The 20355-nt window shown below is 40.8% G+C and overlaps 2 protein-coding genes across 4 annotated transcripts in view; both read right to left on the bottom strand.

Annotated features, from left to right (window-relative positions):
- Positions 1-296, bottom strand: part of ATF6 (activating transcription factor 6) — a 226788-nt gene extending 226492 nt beyond the window's left edge. For all 3 annotated transcript variants that reach the window (XM_032161151.2, XM_032161153.2, XM_058442280.1), the window contains exon 1: positions 177-296. In XM_032161151.2, coding sequence (XP_032017042.1) covers positions 177-258 — 82 coding nt within the window. In that variant the 5' untranslated portion in view covers positions 259-296. The remainder of the gene's footprint in view (positions 1-176) is intronic.
- An 8819-nt stretch (positions 297-9115) lies between these two features.
- On the bottom strand, positions 9116-16525 carry DUSP12 (dual specificity phosphatase 12). The gene is made up of 6 exons (XM_032161156.2): positions 16161-16525; positions 14516-14629; positions 14313-14431; positions 13833-13929; positions 13022-13208; positions 9116-9492 (listed from the first exon to the last, which is right to left on the bottom strand). Exons 1-6 carry the CDS (start codon positions 16502-16504, stop codon positions 9331-9333), a joined length of 1023 nt encoding a protein of 340 aa, XP_032017047.1. The 5' UTR covers positions 16505-16525; the 3' UTR covers positions 9116-9330.
- Positions 16526-20355: the final 3830 nt, after the last annotated feature.

Here is a 20355-nt window from a genome sequence, read left to right on the forward strand (position 1 = left end):
CAGAAGCCGAACGATCCTCCTAGACTCTTCCAGGGGCACGAACAGGAGTGACGAGGGGCCTCACTCCCCAGGCAGGGTTGGCCCACACCTGTCACCACGAGTGGGGGGAAGTAGGGAGGAAGAAACCTGTAGACGCGAACCCGAGCCACCCTGGTACATTCTCAGATCCCACTCACCCCAATCTTCATCCAGCCTGTGAGACAGTCCCGGGCTAAACGGTGACTCCATGGTGCCGGCAACACCAGCCGGCTCCCCCATATCACAAGTTCCTCGTCCCTGGAACTCCGTGATTAATATCTGGGACGGCGGCGGCAGGCGGACAAAATACTCCGTAACGCTGACGAGACGGTGGCCGGGTAAAGACAAACTACTTCTGCCTTCTGCCGCACGAGGGATTTGTACGACACAGGAGAACGTCAAAGACTAAGCAAATTTGAATAGACCTCTGAGTAAATATTTCCCTTTTGGAGTTTTCAGGACTTTCTGTCCCGCTGTTTTATGGGGGAGGCGGGGGAAGACACGCAGACATCGCTTCGACTAAACAAAATTTATCAATAATATTAAAAATAAAAAGTAAAGCCCCTTTCTGAACATTCTGGCTTATTCCTTGATTATCCTTCTTAATGCCACAGCGTGGCTATCTCAGAACAAAATTAGAGACTAACAGTAAACTTAGTTTAATTTTTACGAATAATTCTCTATCAATGTAAAAATCATTCATATACGCGTGTATGAAAGAAAAACACTACTATTTTTCCACATTCGTGAAAACTGCTTAACTGGGACAGTAACCGAGGTAAGTGGTACTATAAAACATACTTCTAGAAAGCCTACTTTTATTTAAATAAATTGAAACAAAGCAAATATAAAAAGATAAACCCCTCAAATTTATCTCCTAAAGATGAGTTTCTAAAGCATAGTATTTAGTCAAAGTCCAAGCAAGCCTACTCTAAGACCTACAGTAATCGAAGTTCCCAATATTTGTATTACTAAAGATTCGGGTTTTATTTAAAGGAAATTCACACACATCACGAACTCCAACTGAAAATATGAACTGAGTTTGATAAAGCAGTTTCAAGAACGCTACTTAAGATAATTTCTTTTTCATCCATTTTAAATTTCAGCGGCCAGTGAATATTTAAAATTAACCTACGAATACGTCTGCCTCTAGGACCACGTGGAATCTTTCCCATGGTAGGTAAGCAAAACAAATGTGCTTCCCAGAACCCTCCAAACTGCTCGTGGCTGTGTATTACTACAGATTACATAATGCAGGAGCGTTCCGGGACGCAAGCCCAGAAAAAGATCATGAAATCCCCTTACGTCAGATGTAACTACTTTTGTCATCAAAAACTAATAAATTTTCACTTAAGGTGAAATTTATAACACTTTTATTCTCACCCAATTACAAATTCAAAAATTGGCATAAAAAACTAAAATAAGGCCGGGCGCGGTGGCTCACGCCTGTAATCCCAGCACTTTGGGAGGCCAAGGTGGGTGGATCACGAGGTCAGGAGTTCGAGACCAGCCTGGCCAACATAGTGAAACCCTGTCTCTACTAAAAATACAAAAAGTTAGCCAGGTTTGGTGGCGGGCGCCTGTAATCCCAGCTACTCGGGAGGCTGAGGCAGGAGAATCGCATGAACCTGGGAGACAGAGGTTGCAGCGAGCCGAGATCGCACTGCTGCACACCAGCCCAGTCGACATTGCGAGACTGCGTCAAAAAAAAAAAAAAAAAACCTAAAATAAAATAAAATCGAGTCTTCTGTATCCCACTGGACACCTTAGTGTTTTAAGAAAATCACCATGACAAATCGCCAATTTTTTTAATTTCCAAAAGATTTTTTTATTCAAAAAGTGCAAGTAATTATGAAACAAACATTTGTGACCTATCACCAAGAATTTAAAAATTTAACATTTTTCATTTTTGTCCCAGATTTTTCATAAGAAATTAAATACTACAGAATTGAATTCCTCTTTCCTCCCTGCTTCATTTTCCTCCCTTGGCATAGGCCTCTTCTACCATGAATTTTATGGGTATAAAATTTTATTTTATAAAAATAAAAGTGTAATTCTAGTCCACTTTTATTTTTACTTTTACGGTGCTTAAACATGTTTATAGACACATGCATTTAGTGTCATTTGGGTTTTTTTAATGTATGTAAGCTTTAATGTTCTCCAAATCATTTTTCTTATTGGACATTAAGGATCTACCATGGTATTTCCTTGAATGAATCTCAATTTCTCTCTCTCTCTCTCTCCCTTTTTTTTTTTTTTTTTTTTTTTGAGACAGGGGCTCACTTTGTCCCCTAGGCTGAATTGCAGTGGCACCATCTCAGCTCACTGCAGCTTGACCTCCCAGGTTTAAGTGATCCTCATGCCTCTCCCCACAATAGCTGAGACTACGGGAACCCACCACCACACCCGACTAATTTTTGTATTTTTTGTAGAGACAGGATTTCACCATGTTGCCCAGGCTGGTCTCAAAACTCCTGAGTTCAAGCAGTCCGCCCACCTCTGCCTCCCAAAGTGTTGAGATTACAGGCGTGAGCCACAGCACCCAGCCTCAAGAATGTCTTAAACAACGTATGTACTATTTTATCAGTTTACACCCTCGCTAGCATTGATGAGTTCTCTTTGTTCCACATTCTCTCCAACACAAGATATGGTCAGACTCTTACCATTTTTACCACTGTGAAAATTGCAATTTACATTTCCCTAACAAAGTGGTGCATTCTTCCATACTTATGAAACCTTATTTCCTCTTCTGTGAACTGTCCACTCTTACCTTTTATAAAGTTTGCTATGGAGTTTTCTTTCACAAATGATGTGTACGTCATTAGATAGCCTGCTCTATTCATTCACCTGTATAAACTAAAGCTAAACTCCTAAGTCCCCCACCAACGGAATAGGCCCCCTTGTGGCCAAGGGGATCCTAGAAAACCTTAAAACTGAGTTCTAGACCATGATGGGACAGGTTAGACACACCTTGTTATACTCCCTCCCTTTTGTGGTTTAGACACAACAACTGGCCAGCATTAATGTTAAAACAGAGATGATAAGACTGACAGAACAGACTCTGGCAATAAGATGCCAAATTATAAACAAGATCTAAAGCCATTACAGGCAAGGTTTTAGTCCCACACCCCTATACTTAAAGAACAAACTGTGTTCTAACTGCCACAAGTTTCTTCTCTAGCAGCTAAACAAGTACTGGCCTCAAGATAAACAATATTAAAATAATGTGCAGCTCCATGCTGACTTACTGACCCCCAGTCCTCGTTCCACCAGCTGTAGCTACAGCTTTCATTGGACAACTTTTTGTTGATTTCAGTAACTTTCTCCAGATAAGAAGACCACTGGCCATGGACTGGTTCTGGCTGGTTTACAGAGGTTGCACATTTGCATGGCTTCATGTCCTGAAAGACCTTTTGACGTATAAGGCTCGTAATACATTTAAATGTTAAGTCTCGGCTGGGTGTGGTGGCTCACGCCTGTAATCCCAGCACTTTGGGAGGCCCAGGTGGGAAGATCACGAGGTCAGGAGCTTGAGACCAGCCTGGCCAACATGGGGAAACCCCATCTCTACTAAAAATACAAAAATTAGCCAGGCATGGTGGCGGATTCCTGTAATCCCAGCTACTCAGGAGGCTGAGGCAGGAGTATCGCTTGAAACCGGGAAGTGGAGGTTACAGTGAGCTGAGATTGCACCATTGCAGTCCAGCCTGGGTGACAGAGCAAGACTCCGTCTCAACAACAACAACAAAAAAGTTAAGTCTCCATCCCAAAGTGAATATGGGTCATATGTTACTTGAGTTTTTGTTCAATACGCATGTGTCGGGATCACTTTCATGAATATTCATAGCTCTTCCTGTAACCTGGTGAAAATGTAGGTTTAGCCAACCTGTTCAGCCTGAACTACACTCCAAGCCCTCCTCCTTCAAAGCGCCTGTTTCTGGAGGCACGCTTCCCAGCCTGCAGGATGGCCACCTTGTAGGCCATAAAGTCTCCCCTTCTTTTCTAAATTTATTCATTGTGGGGCTTTTTAATGTATACATTTTTAAAAGAGAGAGAGACAGAGTCTCGCTTTGTTGCCCAGGGTTGGTCTCAAACTCCTAGGCTCAAGCTATCCTTCTGCCTCAGCCTCCCAAAGTACTGGGATTACAGGCATGAGCCACCGCACCCAGCCCATTGTTGGATTTTTTTAAGTTAACACTTGGTATATATGTTATAAATACCTTCTCCCAGGTTGACACTTGTCATCTTTGTTTATGGGGCTTTTGTTCTCTAGATTTTAATTTCAATGTAGTCAAATTTATCAATCTGTTGTTATGATAGCTGACTTGTAGCTTTCTTAAGAAATCCTTCCCTCTCCTGAGGTCATTAAGATTTTCATTTTTATTTTCATAGTTTTATTGTTTTGTTTTTCACATCTTTCTTTTTCTATTTGGCTATTATTGGGGAATAGCAACACTGTGGATTTTTGTACAGCAATCTTGTACCAAAAACCTTGTTGAATTCTGTTATTCTAATATTTTGTCTATGCCAGAACAGTGGTGCACACCTGTAATCCCAGCTTCTTGACAGGCTGAGGCAGGAGGATTGCTTGAACCCAGGTGTTCAAGGCTAGCCTGGGCAATATAGCAAGATTCTGTCTCTAAAAAAAAAAAATCATATTATGGTAGATGGAAACTAGCATGTGATAAAATAAAAATGACTTTAAAAAAATTTGTCTAAAGTTCTTTAGGATTTTTTATTTAGAAGAACATTATGCAAACACCAACCTTTTAAATTCTATTTTATTTAATGTTTTAATTTGTAAAATAAACTTTTAGTATGAAAATTTTCAAACAAACACAAGAGATGATATAATGAATCCCCATGTTCCTATCACCCAGCTTCAGCTTCAACAATTTGCCATTCTTGTTTTATCTATCCTACCTCTCCTCTCCACAACTTTTTTCATTTTGTTTTGTGTTTTTCCTAGAATTTTTTTTTTTTTTTTTTTGAGACGGAGTCTCGCTCTGTCACCCAGGCTGGAGTGCAATGGCGTGAGCTTGGCTCACTGCAACCTCTGCCTCCCATATTCAAGCGATTCTCCTGCCTCAGCCTCCCAAGTAGCTGGAATTACAGGTGCCTGCCACCATGCCCAGCTAATTTTTGTATTTTTAGTAGAGATGGGGTTTCACCAAGCTGGCCAGGCTAGTCTCAAACTCCTGACCTAAGGCGATCCACCTGCCTCGGCCTCCCAAAGTGCTGGGATTACAGGTGTGAGCCACCTTGTGCAGCCTTCCTGGAATATTTTAAAGCATATCCAGATATTATATTATTTCACCCATAAATACTTCAATGTATATCTCTAAGAGACAAGGCCTTTTCTTTTTTTTTTTTTTTTTTTTTTTTTTTGAGACGGAGTCTTGCTCTGTCGCCAAGCTGGAGTGCAGTGGCGTGATCACTGCAACCTCTGCCTCCCGGGTTCAAGTGATTCTTCTGCCTCAGCCTCCCGAGTATCTGGCACTACAGGCGCATGTCACCACGCCCAGCAACTTTTTGTATTTTTTTTTTAGTAGAGATGGGGTTTCACCATGTTTGCCAGGATGGTCTCGATCTCTTGACCTCGTGATCCATCTGCTTTGGCCTCCCAAAATGCTGGGATTACAGGAATGAGCCACTGCACCTAGCCTGCCTTTTCTTATTTTTAAAAAACATACTGATAATCCCATTATCATACCCAACAAAATTAATAATTCCTTAATATCATCTGATACTTGTTCCATGTTCAGTTTTCTGTCTCAAAAATGCCCTTCCTTCCACAGTTAGTTTGTTAAAATCAGGATCCAAACAAGATTGTCACATTGCATTTAGTTCATATGACAATTCCCTCTCCATTTCTTCCCCCCATGCCATTTGTTGAAGAATCTAAGCCATTGGTCCTATAGAATTTCCCTCTTTGTGATTCTGCTGATTACATCTTCACGGTGATGCTTAATTTGTTCCAGAAACTGCCAGTGACATCTAGAGGCTTGATTAGATAGTTTTTGCTTTTGTTTGTTTTTGCAAGAATACTTCACAGGTACTTCCTTGCATCATAGCAGGAGGCATATACGTACTGTCCCACTTCTAGAGATGTCGAGATTTATTAGTGAGTTCAGATTTTTTTCCTAAGTCTTAAACTGTTTAGCCCCTTGTTTTACTGCAATGGTTAGGACCTCTAATACGATACAGAAGGTAGGGGCTAGACATCTTTTAACTTGTTTCTAAATTTTAATGTGAATGTTTGAAGTTTTACCACTAAATAAGATTTTTTTCCCATATATGTTTCATAGATACTCTGATTAAGGAAGCTTCCTTCCACTCTAGTTACCAGGCTTTTCTTTTTAAATCATTAAATGTTGGATGTTATGGAATTCTTTTTCTTGAATCTACTCATTCATTTTCAACTTAAACCCTTGGAATAGAAATACAATTTGAAAGAGAACCTTATGTCTAGAGACAATACCACTCTTTGGTCTAGGTAAGAGGAGCCCCTAACCTGGACCCACACTTTAGAAGACTTTACTCTGACCTCTGGCTCTGTCCCCACAGGATAAGAATCCATACTGCCAACGTGATGTGCCCAGTTAGAACAGATGCCCCCTTCTAGAAGTGCATCTAACATCCAAATAGCCCAAATAGCTCCAGGCCTGCTTCTAGGGCTTGCTCAGGCCTCATACCTCTTAAGAGTGAAATGGGCCAATGGTATATACCAGGGCTGTAGCCAGATCTTATACATATAGGTGGGGGACCCACATATATATATGCACCGGGCTCCTCATGATGCAGAACAAATCAAAGGGTGGGGAAATAAAGGAGGCACCCAGTGGGCGGGGGCCACCTCTCCCTGCATTGCCATGCTTTGTCATGGAATCTTATAAAATCAGAGAATTCTAAATTCAAACCGGTCTGACAGGTCATTATGAAGGTATTATTTGTCAAGATAATAGAACAAAACATTTTATTTAACAGATAGCTTGATTTATAATTTTATTTTTTTGAGACAGAGTCTTGCTCTGTCACCCAGGCTGGAGTGCAGTGGTGCGATCTCGGCTCACCGCAAACTCCACCTCCTAGGTTCAAGCAATTCTCCTGCCTCCCCGCCTCCCAAGTAGCTGGGATTACAGGCGCCCACCACCATGCCTGGCTAATTTTATATTTTTAGTAGAGACGGGGTTTCCCTATGTTGGCCAGGCTGGTCTCAAACTCCTGACCTCCAGTGATCCACCCACCTTGGCCTCCCAAAGTGCTGGGATTACAAGCATGAGCCATTGCACCTGGCCAATTTATGTTTTAAAAGTTAAGACAAATAGTATATAGGCCTCAATGTGTACTATTGTTGGAACCCTGCAAATGGTGGGGAGCATGACTAGTGAATTTACAACTTAATTAAAATTGCATTTGATCCATACTATTTGATTTTATAATCTGATCAACAGTGTATGATGGATAGGCACTGAGTCATATTAAACTGCAGCTATGTAACTACTTTTTACCTACAAAAGGGGTAATTTCATATGCCGCAAACTGTTACTATTTTTTTAAATAGAGACGGGTGTTTCACATATTGGCCAGGCTGGTCTTGAACTCCTGGCCTCAAATGATCCACCCGCCTTTGTCTTCCAAAGTGCTGGGACAGGCATGAGCCACCACACCCGACCTCCTCAACCTGTTTTTAAAACTTCCTAAAGAATAATATATGAATAGAGAATAATAGTATGAAGCAAAAAAGTAAGATTTTATGAAAGCTAAAACAAATGGAGTAATTCTTTTCTCAAAAGAAAAAATTATGGCAGGGAGCGGTGGCTCACGGCTGTAATCCCAGCACTTTGGGAGGCCGAAGTGGGTGGATCACTTGAGGTCAGGAATTTGAGACTAGCCTGGCCAACATATGGAAACCCCATCTCTACTAAAAATACAAAATTAGCGCGACATGGTGGCACACGCCTGTAATCCCCAGCTACTTGGGAGGCTGAGGCAGGAGAATTGCTTGAACCTGGGCAGCAGAGGTTGCAGTGAACCGAGATCATGCCATTGCACTCCGGCCTGGGCAACAACAATGAAACTCCATCTCAAAACAAAACAAAACAAAAAATAGAAAAATTATTACATGGAAACTGCCAAAGTCTTCAGGTCCAATGTTAAGATTTTTCTCAAGAATTTTCCATAATACTCCCAAACGTTTAAAAAACTGAGCTAGGCATTTAAGAGGATCATTATTCACAACATATTTTTGCATTTAAAAATTACTCCCACTGCAGTGTTTATGGACAGTATTTTTCTTTATTAATTCTTGGTTTTTTTTTTGGAGTAGCCTCCTGAGCAGCGGGGACTACAGGCGTGTGCCACCATGTCTGGCTGATTTTTGATTTTTAGTAGAGACAGGGTTTCACCATGTTGGCCAGGCTGGTCTTGAACTCCTGACCTCAAGTGATCTGCCTGCCTTGGCCTCCCAAAGTGCTGGGATCATAGGCATAAGCCACTGCACCTGGCCTTTATTAGTTAATTCTGATTCTTGTAAATGTTCAAATATCTAATTAGGTCCAATTGTAATTATTAATAATGAGTAAAATAATTCTAGTTTCTATATATCAGGTTAAAAAACTAATCTGGATGTATTACCTTTTCCAATACTCACATATTGGGCTACAAAATGACTTGATATATAGTAACTCTACATTTGTTTTCTTCATCATTAGAAACACATCTAACATTTATATATTTCTTTATGTAGATAACTTCAAAAGGGATCTCAAACACTTTTCTAAAAATATAGATAATTGGGATTACTGAACAGTAATAGGAAAATTGCATTTTAATCAGCGTTTTACTAATGGCCTTTCCGTTTCCAAGAAAAAAATCCAGACATGTATGGGTTTACTAATGTCCCTTAAAAGAAAGAAAGTGAAATAATTCTACAATATGTCCAAACAAATCTGCTTTATATATCTGGAAATAAAAGAATATCCATTTAAATGTAATAGTTTCAAATTTTTGTACATAATTTTGTCTATACAGACCTTAAGATCATATAACATTCCAAAAATCAGAACTTTTAAAAATATATGAAACGCAGACAGTATCTGGTTATAAAAGATTTTAATATCAAATAAAATGTACACGATCAAAAGGCTTTGATTGCCATGTAAAGCATAGTTTCCAGGTTACATCAAGTAATTTTATCTTCTCTCATTTCAAATGAAATGTTGACAGCATAAACAATCTTCCATGAATGATAAGAAGCAAAGGCAGCACATATCATCTGCAAGTTTCTTCCCAAGCTATAAAATATCATGTTCATATTTTTCTTGTTTGTGATCCCAAAACAGGCAATATTTTCATTTCATCCACTCTATTCTTATGTATTTGAAAAGCAGGTGTTATCCACCTACCACAAGAGCACTGCTCACCATACCAGTTGAAGGAACCCAACTTGGCACTGCATTTTGGGCAAAGAAGCTGAAATAGAGCAAATGTGTTACTTTATTCATTCACTTTTATACAAAAGTAATCATTATCTTTGGCAATCAATATAGGATATAAAAACAAGACACGGTCCCCACCTTGAGTTTATAATCTAATCAGTGAGATAAAATGCATTGGAAATTTACTGTAATAGATAGTAGACTATAATTATCGCATAGGAAGAATGTTGTATTCAGGGAGATTGAAGGGAGAAAGGTGAAGCTTGCGATTTGATTAAGGAAGGTTTCATGGATGTGGCATATATATATATATATATATATGGCTTTTAAATCAGTTTGTAATTTAGGACTTCAGATGAAAATGATCATGGCTAAAGTACAGAAAAGCATGTTAGGATTTTCATGCTGTAATACTAACTGTGTGTATTGACAGCATATAAGTCAGATTCTTAGCTATTTAAAGACAAACTGATATTCCAGGAAAATAGGTAAATCAAAAAAGCCTAATAAGGCAACAGCATTTTCTTCTAATGTAGTTAGTTATAGCATTAATGTTTATGTTTAGCTCTTTGATTTGTGCATAGTATAAGGTAAGAGTTTTTATTTTTAATCTTGAGCTATAGAAAACTAGACATAAAAGTCAGAAGCGGGCTGAGTGTGGTGGCTCCTACCTGTAATTCCCAGCACTTTGGGAGGCCGAGGCAGGCAGATCACCTGAGGTCAGGAGTTCGAGACCAGCCTGGTCAACATGGTGAAACCCCATCTCTACTAAAAACACAAAAATTAGTTGGGCGTGGTGGCGGGTACCTATAATCACAGCTACTTGGGAGGCTGAAGCAGGAGAATCATTTGAACCCAGGAGGTGGAGGTTGCAGTGAGCCAAGATCATGCCACTGTACTCCAGCCTGGGCAACAGAGCGAGACTCCATGTCAAAAAAAAAGAAATTCAGGAGCCATAAATAAAAAAACTAACAAATTTTATTATGTAAATATCTTTCATTTTAATATGACAAAACATAAAAAATCTGATAAGCAATAGACTGAAGAAAATAGTTGCAATATACTAGATGAACTATTAACATCTAGAATATATAGAGGTCCTACAAATGAATAAGAAAGAGACAAAACCCATAAGCAAATGGGCCTAGGAATATGAGAGCAATTTACAGAAAAGGAAACTGTAAATGGCTGGTAAATACATAAAGATGGTGGTTGATGACTATTTTCATAAAATTCCAATTAAACATTTTAGGATTAACATTTTTTACCCCACAGATTGACAAAATGTTACCAGTTTTATAGTATCTATTACGTCAAGGATATGGAGTAACGAGTACATGCATTCAGTTACTGATAACCAAATTTGTATGGGCATTTTGAATATTGGCCTGGAATATCACTAATATTTAAAATACATTTTTCAAGCCAGGAATTCCACTTCTAGGTATATATTCTACAAAAAAAAATCAAATATGTACACAAATAAGTATGCACAGGATTTAGAATCTTACATAAAAATGTATTTAACTTGGTTGGAGGGTGTGTGTGTGTGTGTGTGTGTGTGTGTGTGTGTGTGTGTTTCCCAGGTTAAGTAAAATTAGCAAGCCAGAATCACAAGTCACAAAAAAGAAAAACTGATAAATTAGATATCATCAAAATTAAAATCTCTAACTGCTACAAATAATACCATCAAGAATGGGAAGTGAGGCTGGGCGCGGTGGCTCACGCCTGTAATCCCAGCACTTTGGGAGCATGAGGCGGGTGGATTACCTGAGGTCAGGAGTTCGAGACCAGCCTGACCAACATGGAAAAACCCCGTCTCTACTAAAAATACAAAATTAGCCAGGCATGGTGGCGCATGCCTGTAATCCCAGCTACTCAGGAGGCTGAAGCAGGAGAATCACTTCAACCCGGGAGGCGGAGGTTGCGGTGAGCCGAGATTGTGCCATTTCCAGCCTGGGCAACAAGAGCGAAACTCTGTCTCAAAAAAAAAAGAATGGGAAGAGTGGGAATGTGAATTGTGATGTGATATGGTGTGGTTCTCTGTCCCCATCCAAATCTCATCTCAAATTGTAATCCCCACGTGTGGAGGAAGGGAGGTGATTGGATCATGGAGGCAGATTCCCCCATGCTGTTCTGGGGATAGTGAATGAGTACTCATAAGATCTGATGGTTTTATAAGTGTTTGACAGTTCCTCCTTCACACATGCTTCTCTCTCCTGCCATCTTGTGAAGAAGAGGCCTGCTTTCCCTTCTGCCATGATAATAAGTTTCCTGAGGCCTCCCCAGCCATGCAGAACCATGAGTCAATTAAACCTCTTTCCTTTATAAATTACCCAGTCTCACGTACTATCTTTACGGCAGTGTGAAAATGGATTAATACAAGATGGTTGCAAAAACCACTGTGAATACACTTTAAAAACCACTGAACTGTACACCTTAAATAGGTAAATTGTATGTTATGTGAATTATACTATAATAAGGCTGTTTTTTTAAAAAAAAGCAGCAGCATCTGAAAATGTGAGTTTGATTATATGGTACCACTTTCTAGGCAAGACACTACTCATAAGCAGTTTCCTCATACACAACATGTGAATATAACTGCTCCACCTATTTTATAATGCTATGGCATTCTTCAAATGGTATAATATAGTGAAAGGGTTTCATAAACTAGCCACTATACAAACTTTTATACAAATCATACAAACTTTCAAAATCATTATTAAGATTATTATTATAGAGTACCTTCACATTAATATCAAGTAAACCTAAAGGAGAAATGTGGCTGTCATGGCACACTGCAACCAAGTTAAACCCTTTTTTATGTAAAATGTCACATAAACTGCATTCTTTCTTTTTCTTTTTTTTCCCTACCCACTGGTTATAAGAGCAATAGGATGAGCTGCATTATTTAACTGGAAATGAAAAAGAATCTCATAGCAAAACATATTAAATTTCACTTTCCTAAAAGATAAGAAAAAAAGCGAGACACAGGAAGCCAACAGAGAAAGACAAAACTTTTAACCTAATTTTAAAATCCCTGATTTACCCTACTCTTGTTACAAAGTTCAAATTTTGTTAAATACATTTTTTCTTTTATTTTTTTTTTTATTAAAAATTTTTTGCTTTCTTTCATAGAGATAAGGTCTCACTATGTTGCCCAACCTGGTCTCGAAACCCCGGGCTCCAGCGATCCTCCTGCCTCAGCCTCCCAAAGTGCTCAGATTACAGGCATGAGCTAATGAGGCATGAGTGCCCAGCCAATATATTCTAATTAGTTTAAAAATAAATGTTAGTCTTATATTTGAAAAAATATAAATAGTCTTAAAGGAAATTTATTAACTTAGACCAGGGTTCTCAACCAGAAGTAGTTCACTATGTTGGATCAGCTGGTTTTTGAAAAATATTTTATTTTTGATAGTCTTATCTATACTAGAAAGATATAATCTTCAGAAATAAAGAAATTAAGAAATGGAGCAAAACACTACTTAAAATAGAGCTTAAAATGCAAGAAGGAATAAAATATAGATGATAGAATAAAATTGTAGAAAATGTTTTCTCACCTGTCCATCCATCACTCCCAACAAAGCAGATTCCATCCACTGTACAGGTTCAATGAAATAAGATGTACATTGAGCTTGCCTCCCTGTGGTAAGCATGAAAGATGGTGTCATTCTCTTGTGGGCAAAGGCTATAGGTCCACTTCCTTCATGGTGATCCAGAATACTAGAACTTCGAAATAATGATCGCCTGCAACCCGCAAACAAACAAAAACATTAATGACTTCCAAAAGGATGAAAACATGGATGAAATGTGCAGTATTTCTTTTTTTTTTTTTTGAGACAGAGTCTCACTCTGTCACCCATGCTAGAGTGCAGTGGCATGATCACGGTTCACTGCAACCTCCGCCTCCTGGGTTCAACCAATTCTCCCGCCTCAGCCTCCTGAGTAGCTGGGATTACAGGCACCTGCCACCATGCCCAACTAATTTTTGTATTTTCAATAAAGACCGGGTTTCACCATGTTGGCCAGGCTGGTCTCAAACTCCCAATCTCAGGTGATCTGCCTGCCTCAGCCTCCCAAAGTGCTGGGATTACAGGCGTGAGCCACCGCACCCAGCGAAATGTGCAATATTGCTTAGAGAACAAAATAATGTAACATTGATTACGCTATTTAAATTTTCAATAACCCTTACAATCTGATTATTTCTCTTTTTAAGAATTTATATTCTTTCTGAAAACAGATCTGAACTAAAAATTTCTATATTATTCAATTAAACAAAATCTTCCTACAGAAATTTAAGAAAATAAAAAGTTAAGTACTTTTCAGCTATGGAGACAAGATAAAATATCCAAAGGATACAAAATATTTTACCTGCACTTTCTACACTTGTAGAGAACCTCATCTTTCAATCCTTGTGAAATGGTGGTTGGGTCAACAGCAAAGAGTTCTTGAGGTAAATTCTGCAATTCTATATGACATAATTAAAATGCATTTATTTGTCAAAATCAACTCTGCATTTTCAGATAAATTCAGTTAATGTCAAATTGAGGCAACAAGTGCTAACCTCAAAAATTAAAAAAAAAAAAAAATCAAATTCCAGTGTTGACAAATCAGGCTGAGGTAGGAGAGGACAGTGATTTAAGTGCTTAGGTTCTGGGTACAGGCTGCCTGAATTCAAATCCTGACCCTGCCATTTATAAACCATGTGATTTTGAATACGTTATTTCTGGCTAAATCAGTTTCAAAAATAAACAATAGCTTCTCAGGGATTGCTGGAAGTAAGGTAAAGCATACAATGCCAAAGTAAATGACATCTAGAAAGCCCATTACACACTAGCAATTATTACTTACCTGGATACTTCTCTGTAACCTTTTGTAAACGATATTGCTTATAAATTGCACTAGAGGTATCCACTTCACATCCCATTGCCTGGTATAATTTCAGTTGCCACTCAAACCCCTCATTCATCCTGTAATGATAAAGAAATATAAAGTTTCATTTTCTTAAAATTACATCACAAAAGCATAATTATTACTATAAAAAAAGAACCCACTTAGCCTCTGGTTTGAGAATCTGGAGCTTTTCATAGGCTTTTTCAAAGGCAAGTTGGTCAGTCTTCATGAGAAAAGCAGTTATTATGGCCACACTTCGACTGACTCCTGCATGACTGAAAAAGAGACCTTTAAAATAAAACAGCAAACAGCAACAATTAAAAAAAACACACAAAACCCAACCCCCTATTAATAGTAAAGTTTAGGCCCACTTCATTTCTACTTCTCAAATAAGCCCATTGCCTCTGAAATATTATCAATGTACAAAATAATTATTCCTTTTTCCTTTTGAATTCTGAACCATATGAATGTATTACCTATTCAAAAATAATAACGGTAATTTTTTAAATTTTTATAATGGCTCAGAACGAATCCAAACTCCTGGCTAGACACAGTGGCTGACCTAGGCCTGAAATCCCAGCACTTTGGGAGGCGAGGTGAGAGGATTGCTTGAGTCTGGGAGTTGGAGACCAGCCTGGGCAACAAAGTGACACCCCACCTCTATAAAAAATTAGCCGGATGTGGTGGTGCCTGTAGTCCCAGCTACTCTGGAGGCTGAGGCAGGAGGATCATTTGAGCCTGGGAGTTTGAGACTGCAGTGAGCTGTAATTACACTACTACACTGCAGACTGGGTGACAGAGCAAGACCCTGTATCCAAATAAAAATAAATAAAACAAAACAAAAACAAATCCAATCTCCTTTCATCTTAGCATTCAGGGACCTTAAAACCTGGTCCCTGACTTCTTTCGATTCTATCACTATCTTCTGTCTTTTATGTGCTCAATAAATTTAAACGATTGTTATTATACTCCAATCCAACCAAGAACTGCTTAGGGATACCCATTTTCTTTTTTTTTGAGATGGAGTCTCGCTCTGTTGCCCAGGCCGCATTGCTGTGGCACGACCTTTGCTCACTGCAACCTCCACCTCCCAGATTCAAGTGATTCTCCTGCCTCAGCCTCCCGAGTAGCTGGGACTACAGGTGAGTGCCACCACGCCCAGCTAATTTTTGTATTTTTGGTAGAGACGGGTTTCACCATATTAGCCAGGCTGGTCTCGAACTCCTGACCTCGTGATCCTCCTGCCTCCCAAAATGCTGGGATTACAGGCGTGAGCCGCCGCGCCCTGCGGGATTCCCATTTTCTTTTTGTCTTTGCTGCAACCATCTCCTCCCTAGGCAAAGCCCAGGGATCCTTTAGATCCAAATCGATTCACCTCTTCATCAACCACCCCCCACCCATCCCAAACAAAAACATTTAACACTAAATCTTCGTAAATCCCGTTTACAAGACACCAAGCAACCTAATCTGCATTACAATCATCGGGGAGGGTGTCTAGCTTCTCCAACAGAGCTGTAAACTCCTTGGGATGTAGGTATTTTGTCATTTATCAGATGATACCTACCCCGCCCTCTGTTGCTGTAGGAAGAACCAACTAAAGCATAAATGAATGAAAGCCTGCACACACCAGGTGCCCGCCTCCAGCCTCCTCCTCTCTTGGATACACGCCTCCTGCAGGAGGCAGCGGGAGGAGGTTCACGCGGCATGACTGCGCTCATGTCCTCCCGAGGGCCTCGGAAGGAAAGGGGCGTCGGGGGCCGGCTGGAAGCTTGACGGGGCACGTCACCCCCTGACCCGGCCACTCACCAGTGCACCAACACCGCACGGCCCTCAGCGCGGGCCTGACCGATGAAGGCCACGCACCGGTCCAGATGGCTGAGCAGGTCCGTCTCGGGTTTGTCCAGCGCCGGCACGAAGAGGCGCCATAGACCCTCGACCCCAGGCCCCGCCTTGAAGCTGGGCTCCTCCGAGTCCACTGTTAGCACGGCCGTGATGCCCGCTTCCCTCAAGTGGTCTGGCTCCGCGACGGCCGCGGCCCCACCGAGATACAATCCTGGCTGCACTTCCAGCATCTGCCCGGCGCAGCTGACTCTGCTGGCGCTGGGGTTGCTGAGCTCGCAGCCATGACTCGGGCCCGGAGCGTCCAACATGGCCGCACCCAGAAGCCAGGCGGCTCCCTGCCCTACCATCGAGTAGACTCCGGCTAGAACATCCTTCCCCTGGGACTCGCCAGCCTCAGCGGCTCCACTGCTCCCTCGGAGGACCACGTCGGCCGCAAGAATATGGACTTACCGCTGAGGGGCCGAGCTTCGGCCCCATTCAGCGCGGCCTTTCCACCCGTGTTCCCTCTGACCCCCACCCCCAAAGTTGATGGTAAAGGATAAGCTTCCCCAAATACAGGGTTTCTCGAGCTCTTAGTATTGAAATTTTCAGGAAAGAGATATCAGGAACAGCTGAACTCAAATGTGAAATAAAGGTCGCACCAGCTGAATCAGAAGCATCCTTTTATGCATTTGAAGTCAAATTTTTTCCAATATTATAAAGCCATCTGTACTTTGCATCTTATGATTATTTTTCCTTTTTCTGCCCAATTTCATTATTGGGGTGTGAATCCTTGTTGATGTTTACTGTCTATTTATTTTGAAGATATTAATCCTATATTTTTGTAAGTCAATGTCCTCCAGTCAGGACTACCAGAAACCAACTTTAATTAGGCAAGTGTCATGAGCTATGGAGAATTTCAGGGCATCTCAGCACGAGGATGTTGGGAAGATCCTATACAGATTTGGGGCTTTTATTTGGGGATTTTGGAAAGAGTTTAAGGAAGCAGGCTTTGCTCCGGACTGAATGCTGCAGGAAGGTACTCAGTACAATGAGTATCTTTTATATATCTTTTGTGTAGGGAGGACAGGTGAGAGAGATACTAAAGCTGTAAATGGTCAAGAAGTAGTAGCTATAGTACTGGTATAAAGATAGATCCATCGACCTGTCTCTATTCTGGAACAGAACAAACCCTTGCGTGTGGAGTCCTAATTAGGGAAAAGGAGTCAGGCTGGCTAGACGAAGGGAAGTAAAAGGAGAAAGCAGATAAGCCATAAGTCTGCCTTTCTTCGTGGTCCAGGACACATAGCCCTGCTGTGCAAATAACTCACAATCTGCCTGTGCCCAGCCATCACCAGACCCTCAGCTGATAGAAAAATGGAAGTTAGTTCATTGCAACCTTGGCATTATTAGTACTGCACAAAGCCCTCTTCTGCCCACAACATAAGCACCATTCTACAAAATCCCCAGCAAACCTTTGTTTCCTAGCAGTCAGCTTCTCTCTTGCTGAGAAGAAGAAGGGTGCCTGTTGCACCCTTGCAATGTATTTTCATACCTTATCTAATAAACCTGCCTTTCTTTACCTACAACTGTGTTGGTAAATTCTTCCTGCCACCCGTGTCACCAGCCCAGAAAGTTGCTGTTCACCTGCAACATTGCATATATGTTAGAATAATCTTCAAAAAGAGTGCCAAGACCACACAATGGAAAAAGGACAATCTCCTCAACAGTGTTGGGAAAAACTAGATATCCACATGCAAAAGAATGAAGATGGACCTTTACCTTTGACCATATACAAAAAATAACTCCAAATAGATTAAAGACCTAAAAATATAACATTCTTAGTAGAAAACATAGGGGGAAAGCTTCATGGCCTTAGGTTTGATAAAAATGTTGAAATAGGTAAGGGTCAATGGTCTCATTGTCTAAGGTGTTATCCGAACTTGTTGTCTCACGACCGAGAAAATTAAGGAGCGTGGGCACGAAGAGTGAGGTTGAAGCAAAAGTTTAATAAGCAAAAGAAGAAAGCTCTCCACAGCAGAGAGGGGAGCCCAAGTGGGGTGCCATTTTTACAGTTGAATTCAGAACCTATTATAAGAAACTCCTCTCATCTCTATAGCTGTTTGAGTAACTTCTCATGAATAAAGCTGTCTGTGCAACTTCCCTTCTTCTGCCGATGTGGGTATGTCTCTAGGCAAGCACAAAGCATGGCTTCTCTTGTTTGTATCACTGTAGGTTTGTTTTAGGTAAGCCCCCCTCCTCCCTGTGCAAGTTCCCACAGAGCCCACTGTGTATATGCCTGAAAAGGGGAGGAAAGTTTTTCCTGGGAGCTCGCCAATTACACAAAGAATGAAAAGCATCTGTGCCAGACCCTACCTGCTTATCTGTGCAGGTGCAGCCTGAGTTTTGCCTAAGCTGCTCTATTTTGTTTGTAGCTGTGATTTTTCAGGCAGACTCCTTCTCCAACGGCTAGCCTTAGCTGTCTACCTAACTGATTTTTCCTTTTCTTCTCCCTTAATTTCTTGGATAAAATACAAAAAGCACAGGCAACAAAAGCGAAAATAGACAAGTGGGACTATATCAAACTTTAAAGTGTCTGCATATCAAGGAAAACAGTCAATACAGTGAAAAGCAATTTGTATAGAATGGGAAAAAATAATTGCAAAGCATATATCTGATACGTTAATATGCAGAACATATAAAAAAATCTCCTACAACTCGACAGCAGAAAAACAAGTAACCCAATTTTCAAAAAACTGGGCAAACGACCTGAATCAACATTCCTCCAAAGAAGATATACAAGCGGCCAAAAAGCATAGGAAAAGATGCTCAAATTGCTAATATTAGAGAAATGCAAATCAAAGCTACAATGATAATATCATCTTACACCCATTAGGATGGCTAGTATTTTTTTCAAGCACAGAAAATAAGTGTTAGCAAGGATGTGGAAAAATTGGAACCCTTATGCGTTGCTGAAGGGAATGTAAAATGGTGCAGCCACTAGGGAAAACAGTATGGAGTTTCCTCAAAAGATTAAAAATAGAATTACCACATGATCCAGCAATCTCACTTCTAGGTTATACAGCCAAAAGAATTGAAAGTGGGATCTTAAAGATATTTGCACACCCATATTTATGGCAACATTATTCACAACAGCAAAAAGGTAGAAGTAACCCAAATGTCCATCATGGATTAATGGATAAAGAAAATGTGGTATGGGTGGGGCGCGGTGGCTCACGTCTGTAATCCCAGCACTTTGGAAGGCCAAGGCAGGTGGATCACCTGAGGCCAGGAATTCAAGACCAGCTTGGCCAACACGGCAAAACCCTATCTCTACTAAAAATACAAAAATAGCTGGGTATGGTGGTGGGCGCCTGTAATCCTAGGTACTCAGGAGGCTGAGGCAGGAGACTCGCTTGAACCCGGGAGATGGAGGTTGCAGTGAGCCAAGATCATGCCACTGCACTCCAGCCTAGGGGATGGGGAGAGACTGTGTCTCCAAGAAAGAAAGAAAGAAGGAAGGAAGGAAGGAAGGAAGGAAGGAAGGAAGGAAGGAAGGAAATAAATAAATGTGGTATATACACATGACGAACTATTATTCAGCCATATAAAAAGAGGGAAATTCTGTCACATGCTACAACATAGATTTTCTTTGAGGTCGGGTGCAGTGGCTCATGCCTGTAATCCCGGCACTTTGTGGGGCTGAGGCTGGCAGATGACCTGAGGTTAGTAGTTTGACACCAGCCTTGACAACATGGCGAAAACCTGTCTCTACTAAAAATACAAACAAACAAACAAAAAAAGCAGGCGGGTCCCGGTGGCTCACACCTGTAATCCCAGCACTTTGGGAGGCCGAGGCGGGTGGATTACCTGAGGTCCGGAGTTCAAGACCAGCCTGGCCAACATGGTGAAACCCTATCTCTACTAAAAATACAAAAATTAGCCAGGCATGGTGGCAGGTGCCTGTAATCCTAGCTACTTGGGAGGGTGAGGCAGGAGAATCGCTTGAACCCCCTTGAACTCATGCCACTGCACTCCAGCCTGGGCAACAGAGCGAGACTCCATCCTAAAAAACAAAAATGAAAGCAAAAACATTAGCTGGGCACGGTGGTGCATGCCTATAATCCAGGTACTCGGGAGGCTGAGGCAGGAGAATCCCTTGAACCCGGGAGGTGGAGGT

The sequence above is a fragment of the Hylobates moloch genome, unplaced genomic scaffold, assembly GCF_009828535.3.
Source record: "Hylobates moloch isolate HMO894 unplaced genomic scaffold, HMol_V3 SCAFFOLD_8, whole genome shotgun sequence".
NCBI classification, from domain to species: Eukaryota; Metazoa; Chordata; class Mammalia; order Primates; family Hylobatidae; genus Hylobates; species Hylobates moloch.